This window comes from Atta cephalotes, assembly GCF_000143395.1.
Source record: "Atta cephalotes unplaced genomic scaffold scaffold00023, whole genome shotgun sequence".
NCBI classification, from domain to species: Eukaryota; Metazoa; Arthropoda; class Insecta; order Hymenoptera; family Formicidae; genus Atta; species Atta cephalotes.
This window is the reverse complement of record NW_012130087.1, coordinates 1,356,999-1,367,329: the sequence shown is the minus strand read 5'-3', so window position 1 is coordinate 1,367,329 and position 10,331 is coordinate 1,356,999. Positions and strand designations below refer to the sequence as shown.

At 41.1% G+C, this 10,331-nt stretch overlaps 1 protein-coding gene across 1 annotated transcript in view; it reads right to left on the bottom strand.

Annotated features, from left to right (window-relative positions):
- Positions 1 to 10,331, bottom strand: part of LOC105619852 — a 111,485-nt gene that overhangs the window by 7,015 nt on the left and 94,139 nt on the right. Inside the window, exons 5-7 of the mRNA XM_012201369.1 lie at positions 6,475 to 6,731; positions 921 to 1,006; positions 266 to 581 (exon numbers count right to left, since the gene is read on the bottom strand). Of these exons, the coding sequence (XP_012056759.1) occupies positions 266 to 581; positions 921 to 1,006; positions 6,475 to 6,731 (659 nt within the window). The remainder of the gene's footprint in view (positions 1 to 265; positions 582 to 920; positions 1,007 to 6,474; positions 6,732 to 10,331) is intronic.

Below are 10,331 nucleotides of genomic sequence, written 5' to 3'. Positions count from 1 at the left end.
GAGAGAGAGAGAGAGAATAGAAAGAGGTCTTTGGTGCAATGAGAGAGTAGAAGGATAGAAAACGAAGGTGGAGGAATGGAACTTGGTGCACGGCATTACGTGCAAGAGGTTGTGGTGTACAGTACACTATCTGGGATTTCCGTGCGAGGGGAGAAACGGAGCAGAGAGAAAGAGACAGAGGGACCACGCATGACGGGGCTGAGGGAGTGTTGGAAAGTGTCGGAGGGTGCCGGAGAGTGAAAAGAGAGGGAACAAGCACGCTCACCTATGGTGCCCCCTATGGGCGGGGTGTAGAGATGAGGCGTTTGCGCCTGCGTCATCGTACTGATGGTGCCCAGGGAGTCGTACAGCTCGGCGGAGGTGGCAATAGCGTTCCCGGGGAATCCACTGTGTTCGTAATAACCGCCGCCTCCACCGTTGCCGCCGCCAGTGCCGCCGCCGCCACCACCGCCACTGCCGCCATTTCCACCGCCGCCGTTTCCACCGCCGTTTGTACCACCGGTCGTACCGCCGCCTCCACCGCCACCAAGCTCGCTCAGGAGCTTGTGCTCGTCCTTGATGCTCCATTTACTCGACCACAGCTGCAACATAGACCAGCGAAACCTGAAGTCGAAGTTCGCGAGTTTGAGGGACATCCGAGAACAAGCGCCAAGATTGACTTGAATGTTGTAGCTCAGCCCACTTGGTCTCCCGATTACTGCAAGTGCTGGCCGAGAATTACGCGGATATTCTATGAAACTTGGCTCGCTTTTGATTGATTAGGGTATTTTAATGGAGATATATATATACTATCGGACCTGATTCGAATCCCAATTACCTATACGAATATAGATAGTCTATTTTGTAATTGAATACATTTTAATAAACAAATTACTGTCGAAACATTCTGCTATTCAAAAAGTTTCTTCTCGACTACTTACGTTTGAATACAATTGATCGCCATTGTAGTTGTTCCTTTGCCTCTTCAAATCGTTATCGGCGTGGTCATTCAGGTCGCGATTATCATCTGTAAAAATTGAAAGAGCTGTTAGAGACAAATTCATTTTTTAATTTGTAGCAACATATCACAAATATGTCGTCATTCAATATTAATCGCTAGTAGTGAGTCCAATATTAGAACAACATGCAGAATGTTCGATGAATGTTATTTCCATCGGTGTATATCTCGAATTTGATAATTTCGAAACGCGAGGGAAAATGGAGCAGGGACGAACATATCACACAGGACAGCACATCAACCGGTACGATCGGGTACGATGTATAGTCATCCACCCACACGCAGATCGGGTCCTATACGCGGCCGGTCTCTCGTATTACCCACGAATCAAGACACAAATTAAACGTGGCTGGCCGAAACTAAATTGAATCTGTCGAGGGCAGGATGCGCGGCGCGGTATGGCTCGCGCGCGTAGACGACGTATGGCATTGATAGATAGAGAAACAATTTCGATTCTATTATATGTCTTTATTATCTCCCGGTCGTCCCGGCGGTTTAATATAGAAACAGGCACGTGGGACGAGTGTCGTTATTCCGGTGCTGAGGGTGTGGGCATCGCGAACCCTTGCCGGGGATGAGGTCGTGAACGGAACCGACCGGTGAGAGGTATAGGGATGGACGACGAAAAAGGGGGGGGTAAGGGGGACAACAGTACCGACGTAACATCGTTGGTGGGGGTAGATAGTCCAACGTTCTGGGGTATCTCGAATAATTAAATGACCATCCGAGGGTGGGACGAGTGGAGTACGCCTAGCATAGGGCTCGTTAAACCTCCCTGTCAAGTTGTGATTGTCCGGCCGGTCGAGAGTGACGATCCCGACCATTCGAGCGGCAGAGTTTGTTCCTGGACCGCTATAAAACCCTCGTTTCAAACACCGGCGGTGGCAGTGCCCCGTGCGTTCTCTTCCCGCTCCCGACTCTACTTGAATTTTACGATTTGATCGGCCGAGTTAATCGCGGCCGAGCTATGCCACGATATAGACGAGTATCGTGTTACGATACAATTTTACTAGAGTTTAGGGCACTTCCTGAGGATATCACAGTTACACCTTGTAAGGTCAAGATTGTACGTGAACCGAATTCGAGTAATTAGTAAAACGATCATGACTTAAAAATTTTATTGTACTTTAGATTTATCTTCTTTTTTTTATTTTTTGCACTGAAAGAAAAGATTGGCTGCTGCAGCAAATTAGATGGTAAATATGGCATAGCATTTCAAATTTTTGGTTGCTGCAGCCAATTTTAAAATGCTATGCCATATTTACCATCTAATTTGCTGCAGCAGTCAATCTTTCCTTTCAGTGTATGGATATATACAATGTTGAAAAGTTAATCAAGTCGTATTCAATGAAGTGTACTTTTATGCGAACCAAAGTTTGCAGACTTCGAGAAGGCGAAATCATAGACGATCCTCGACAGATTTGACAACGAATGAATTATGTCGCGCGGAAGGAAGGTCAGCGTCCCCCAAAAAAGAGCAGTAAATCGAATAACTCGATTGATGCTCAAGAGGGCAAAGCACGCGCTTGTACGAGCGAGCGAACGAGCGAGCGGGCGAACGTTCTCGCGTTATTCGAAAGCAATTGAGTCAATGTTAAGCAATACAATACACGGGTAATAATGGACTTTGGGGCGAATCTGGCCCCGCGGTGTATCCCCTACGTCCAGGGGATTCATAGGGTGGGACACGCCGGGCTTTGGGATTCTGCATGGGGTCAGAAGCGCGCAGATGTAACGCGACAACAAACAGCCTCGATAGATTGCAATGCTTCCCTCGAGAGGTCGTTCGTAAATTCGTAATAAGCTCCGGGATCTTTGAGTACGTCTTGGCTCGCTCGTCGAAGATATAAATAATAGCGCGCTGGGACCGCTTCGATTTTTCTCGATCGACGAGTCTCAAATTGTAGGAACATTGGAATTCGTGAACTCGATACGTTATAAAGATTAATAAATAATATTTTTCAACAAACGCTGTACCATGTGTGTGCTCTGATTCGACAACTCATAGGATCTTTGATTGTAATTTTGATTGTAATATCTGACTATCGAATTATGTATTTTGCCAAATAGATGATTGATGATTTTATCTCTGGATTATATCATTCCGGACTTTAAAATCATGATACAACTTCTACAAAGCGTCTTCATTATATTCTTTTACTGCCAAATTATAATGTTCAATATTCTGTTTATTTTTTTACAGTGAGAATGATCAAAATTATGATTAAAATTTTGTTACTTATTATCATTAATATTAATATTCAGATACAAATTTTACACACTACTATCCTTACTATTGGCTTACATTTGGCATGCATTTCTGATTTATTATTTATTTCTATTGAAACCTTATTATTTTATATTTATAAAAATTCCTTCTATTTCTTTAATATATAGCGTTCATAATTCAGTATAATAAAATTAACTGAAACACGAGGATCTTTCGAGTTACGTCCGATCTAGCTGCTGTAAAACAACAGCGTTTTCATCACTGGAAAGTTAAAAGAGGATCGATCGCGTTTTATAACACAGTTTTTCCCGCGAGTCTCTCTGGTCAGGGGATTTCATTAAATTTGAGTACTTGTGGCTAGGTTAACGCGACGCTCGGTCGATTTTTACATTCTGACGCATAGCATCGGAGGAACGTTCGAAACGATCGCCATGCTCGCTCGTTGAAATTCCAGGCGGTTAGGAGGTACGCGTATACACGTACGTACACGCTGATGATCTCCCCAGAGGATAGGGAAGCTAATGTGTCGTCGGGGCCGAGATAGAGAGGAAGCCTGTCTGTGGTCTCTGTCTCTCTGTGAAGTTTATAATCTAATACGTATACCTACCCTCTCGGCGCGAGCGCACCGCTTGCAAAACATTGAGTGCTCTCACCGCGGACGCGACCACTTTTGCGGCCGCGTATCGCCGCTCTCATAATCCGATTATATTGAATTACCCATGTACCTATCGGCACACTGCGCGCCGCGTTCCCGCGTACGAATCGATACACCTCGCCGCGAAACGCGCGCTCGCGGAATTTTGATCGAGCTCACGCGCGCGGTTTTCCTCGCTGCATCGCATCGCGCAACGCTGCGGCCTGCTCGTGTATGTATCACAGAACAGAAAAAACGCAGCGGAATCATGTCGATCGAATTAATCTAATCGTTTTCCCGATGACACGGGTAATGGATTAGAAATTTTTTTCTGCTTCAGCATTTTGCTAGACGCAAGATTATTTCGCAACTCGCGAGGGGTTTTCGCGACGCGTTCGGCACAGAAAACCTCTTGCGGAGCCAAAGCGCCGTTGTCGGTCACGTGTACGCGGCACGTGTCATGAATATTTCGGTCTGCGTTATTCACGCAATGACAGCAGAATGAATCGCAACACGTGCTCGGTGACGTTTGACTGATAACCTTGCAGTGTATGCGGCTAATCTTGGTTCGCTCAGGGCAATGAGTGCTTCAAGTGACTCGATCATTCGCAAACGAGCACGTAGAAAATGTATGGCTCAAAACATATGTCCTAATAGACAAATTTTCTACATCGGGCGTCCGTACGCAAACAATATCGTCATATTCTATTTTTATCATCTTTTATTATCCTAACCACACGTTGCTCAATATTATTGTGTGAGAAGTGTTACGTGATATAAACGAGATATAAACGAGAGTAAAAAATCACTTGTAATTTATTGCATAAGCTGTAAATACTGTAACTTTGTCTCTGTATGCCCATTCAGTAAATAATTGAATAAAATACAAGGGAAACCAAGACTCGTTGTCATAAAAGGCAAGTTGTATTATCTCTAAATTCTTTGGAATCTCACTCTAAAAAGCCAGTGAAAAGTGAACCAATCTTGAAAAAGAGTGGCTTAATTTTCAATCTTTAAGAATGTGATTTTGCTCTTCAAAGTGATAATTCACTCTAAAAGTTTTAGAGATTTCCGTTTATGTATTTATGGTGAAAGAGACAATGGAAAAGTTATTGCAAAATATCTCTTTTATAACATAAATATTTTTCTCTAAGTTTCATTTAAAACAAATTTCGAACAAATGTTGCAATAAAAAAGAAAAAAATCTAATCGAAGAAACAAGTACATTTTTTAGTATTTCATAATTTCATATTCAATGTTCTTCAATTTAGATAATCTAAGTAATATACTGTTAGTTAAAAAAAATTTTACCATACGATATATTATTTTGAGTATAATAACAGTAACTTGTAATAAAATGATTGTAATAAAATCAGACATAGGGATAAAATACGTTGACTCATATTTAAGAAAAGATTAGCCTGACTTATTTATACCATTTGTGCACACATTCGGTTACAATTTAATTCTAGCAAAACATTTTGTATTTAATATCGTTATTCTATTTCTATATTAAGTAAGCTAAAACTATAGTAATTTATATTTGTTTTTCTAACACTATTATTAATAACATTTTGTTATTTAAAATTTAAATTATCATTACAAAATTACTTTAAATAATCTTTACTCAAAAATACGTTATATCTACTGTCTGTTTTTTATTTCTATTATATTTTCATTAATTTAAAGTTTATCATAGAAGCAACTTACATCATAATACATATCAATTTATCTCGAAACAAATTACTACAATGCAGCATATTATTCATATAATGCAGCATATCATTCATTTCAGTTACTAAAGAAACTATACAGAGTATTATATATATATATACAATCATTTTGGTGTGAAAATGTAGAGAAAGATTGTCTCTGTTACCTTAGTATATTTTAATCATAATAATTAATGATTTACAAAATCTAATGTCGAAATTATAAAAATTATGTCAACGATTTTTAGTTTCTCCTAATTCACGAATTTTCGCAATTAAATAATGCGAAAATTTGAATATTCAAAATCGAAACAATAAGAGCATACAAACAAGCATTGATGATACGATTTATGAAGTTGTATCATCGTATATATAGTACCAAAGTCTAATTACAAGTCTTTGCGAAAAATTGTTTAACTTCTTAAGAAGTTGAACAATGAGAATTCATTGTCTATTTGCAAACTAAATTGACTTACATTTTATGTCACGTTATCGAGGCTGCAACGACGATATAATATTAATATTAAAAACTTACATCGCGTTAATTTTTATAAGCGACTAATTTTTATGTAAGTTACTGCATCTCATACGATCCATAATTATACGAACAATTATTCAATCTCAAGTATTGCAACGTGAAAATACGCTACTATTCAATTTATATACCTGCAATAGTAATAACATTTCTTTCTGACGCATACTATCGCATCACGCTGTTTCACTTCGAGATTTCTGCAAGTTCAGTTGCAATTCGATATCTCAACTACAGCGATCTCGTTGCCGATAATAAGCGTTGGATTCAGTATTGAATAATGTTACACGATGACAGAGCGTAATTGGTAAATATAAGAAGATGCGAACGAAGAAGCAAGATCAGCAGCACGAGCGAAGAGTTGCTCACCGTCAACGCTGCGTTTTCTCTTGATGCTGTTGCCATTGGGATCCTGATGGTGCGCCGGGATACCCAGGATGCCACTGATACTGTAAGCGTTAGGAGCGGTGGCAGCTGGATGACCTGCTGCCGTCGCAGGTGCATGTGCTATCACCGACACGGAACCGCCCGATCCTGGCTGGCCTTGCTGTTGACCTTGCTGCTGCTGCGCCTGCTGTTGCTGATGCGCGTGCTTCGCCTTCTCCGCCGCCTTGTTCCTCACGATCCTGCGAACAATAGATCAGACATTGTATAATGTCCACCAAAACTGCCATGTCACCAAGAGACGTCTTGCTTCTCTGTATTTTTCTCTTTCTCGATTAAAAATTTAAATAAATCGCATCGGCTGGTAATAAATCGCATCTTCGACAACCGATTTGGATCTCATTGGAAACGCTTTCGGCAAAGTAGAAGTGTAGACGCATCTGCGCTGCGCGCGCTGCGTATCTATTAATATACAGTGACTTCATAGTGCAACAATAGAGTGGCACAAAGTACCGATTGTTAATTCCAAGTCCGTCGGGCGCAGAGCGATTCGCGTTCGAGATTGATGATGAAGCTTGCCATTGTTACGAGACAAGATCTTCCTGTTGAGTGCGCGCGGCACAGCGCAGCGGTTTAACTCTTGAGCGGTGATAAACAGAAATCAAGATATTGAATTGGTCGCAAATCACACGATTACTAATTCGGATTGTACGAATTGTGAAATATATAAAAATTTAAGGAGAAATAATATACATATGTAAATCAAACACGTATGTTATATCTAATTTTTTTAAAAGATACCGAAATATTTCTCCTAAAAATAATCTTCTTTCGTTTCTTCAACGAGTGTCTGTTACACTCAATGCGGAAGAGCAGAACGAGTCGCCATGACGAAAGTAACGATTGTTCATTCCAATTCCATCACGCGGTCGATCATAAATCCTGACATCACCGCTTAGAGCGCGAGGCTATGTCTGCCTTGACTCTACCAGCGATAACCGACGGAGCCACCCTATACGGTGCTGATCCGCGGAGTCACGGGTTACACGATGATTAATTACGATTACGCGGGTCACTTCGCCAACGATCATTCTTCTTGATTCCGATGTATAACCTAGACCTACCTACCTACCGCGAGTATACACTTCATCTCCCTCGTACGAACGTGCCCGACGTTGTACACGTATATGAGGAGACGCGAATAGTTTCATTATTGTTACCCGATGTCGGGACCGTTGGCCGCTACCTTCGAATAGCAACCAGCGACGTGACTTTGCGGAACTTGGCCGCATCGTATCATAATCGCATCGAGGGAGAGCCGCCGCCGCCGCCACGGATGTAACGGAGTGGCCATCTCGACTCTCCCTTTTCTCCCCCCGTCGAGTACGGGCGTATGCACTGGCTGCTTATTATCCGTGATATATTGCGCGTGCGGTTTCAATGGTCAGCCGCTCTCCCGACGTCGGTATCAATTATCTCGGCGAATATTCACGGTGGTGCGCTGTTAATCTCGCGCGAACTAAATCGCGCGCTTTGCAGCGCCAACAACCGGCCGCTTCTAGAGATCCTCAAGTAAAAGAATAACAGTCAACAATGTATGATTATTCTTTTTAAACTTTCAGCTCTGACGGCTAATTCTTACGATACGTTTTACAATTATAGGTAATGAAAAATATGTGGTAGCCTTAAGAAATTGGACACTATATGTTTGGTTCGCCAACTATTTTTTAGGCTCTACTTAAGATGGAATGAAATAGATTATGTACAAAACAAAATAAGATATCCAAACATTTCATTCTAGCTTCAGCAAGTTTTGAAAAATATGGCAGACCAATTAGAAGTCTAACCATGTCGGAATCTCTTGAAGATCCCTAACCGCGCTCGATACGCTCTTTCAGCCTTGGATGTGATTTAACGTTCTCCACGTAATGACTTTTTATTTTTGTACATAGCTGACAACATACTCATCAGAACAGGCATATCCCAGTAACAAATCGGCGAGAGTTCGTTTTTCAAAAGATTCGCTCAAAGATTTTTATGCGACGGTAGATACATGGACGGTAGATACTTGAGATTATAGTACATTTTTCGCATAAATTATCAGTAAGGCGTTTAAATTTTCATGAATTTACACTTTGGATTTCTCAGCAATACTCATAGTATAACTATCTTTCTTCTATTAAGAAGAAGAGAGGATACCAAAAAGATTACTGAAAATGTAAATTTCCGCATAGAGTAATTCGCAAGGATAGTATGTAATGTGTGCCCCACACATACATACGCTTGATCGTAGAACGTAGTGAACATCTACTCTTTTTCAACGATCATTCTTTTTCACCTCGTAATGCACTTTGGAGCGCGTCAGGTTAACGATTCCTCGCCGGGATGGGCCAGTACGTAATGGATCGACATTAAGTCCTTCGTTTCTGCCGTGGATGTGTTTGTGGGCTAGGTAATCGTGGGGGTGCGAGCAACGGCGATCAATCAGATGACACCTGTTGCCCAATCTCCCTCGTTCGTTCGCCACCTTCACCAATTCGCAACAATTAGCAGCGATCCTTATCAAGGTTAGACTCTAGGGTAGCCGAGGTACCAACGATCCTAAACCGACAAGTTATCGCGCGTCGCTCTCCACACATAGAAATTACACACGTGCAATGTAACTAATCACTATCGTGTTTTCCGATAACGATAAACTTAACCTGACTACTCATTGCATTTATACATATTAATTAATTATCAAATAATTAACGTGATCCAAGTTTCTATTTTAAAAATATGTGTCTATTGAATATATTGATAAACAGATCGAATCAAAAGATATTTAAAGAAATATTTAAAAGCATAAGAAAAATATTTCTGCTGGAGAACATTATGGCTTGATAAAAACGTTGTCGTGTTTGTTCACTATAATATAGTATAATCAGCGATGCGTTCATTATTTTTCTGTGGTGAAACATGAGAGATATTTCGTGAATGATGAAAATCAGACGCGTGTCTTCCGCGAAACAGCACGTAACGACTTTACTCGCACGATATAATGAACGTAATCGACGATCTAATAAATGCAACGGCGCCCGAGAAGTAATCCTTTTGCTACAACAGGTGCAGATTATATCGCGATACAGATGGTGCGAACCGTTGCGACACGGTACGCTTCGTTCGGCGAACGCGACCGAATGAACGAGAGCTTTCGCGTTAAAATTCATTGCGCGCCCGGGCCTCGGCACTCTAATTAACGTAATCCTTTGCGAGCGTGCTCGTTATCGATGCATTGCTAAATATTAGCAGCCGGCTGGTAATTTTCTATGCCACTGACAGGGGATGAAGCAATTCGCCAAAGACTAATCGAATTGTTGCGCGGTTTTGCGCAAGTAGATCCCAATGTTGTGTTATTATTTTCGTCACGTTAATGCATGAAACATTAATACATACTATGAGTTAAGAAAAAGCAATTTCGAAAGATTTTTCTAAGATGAGAATGATTGGAGATATTTTGTTTATAATGTGGAACATTGATCCTTTAAGAAACTATCATTTTTGAAAAGGAAAGATTGTATATCGATTGTACGGAAACAAGGAATGCCACTATAAAGGGTAGTCTAAGGTAGAAAGAAAGAGAAAAAGAGAGAGTCTTTTATGGACAGAGGTTGCCGGGAAAATAGAGAAGCGAGTGGATGAGAACGAAGTTCGTACGACGTAACCCCAACATTTTCCTGACGCTACAATGTTTCTCCCTTCGTGCTTGATTCTGCGCTCTTGTTCTTCTCTTTCCCTTTTCTTTGTCTCTTTCCCTTTTCTTTGTCTCTTTTCCTCTCTTTCTCTCTTTCTCTCTCTCTCTC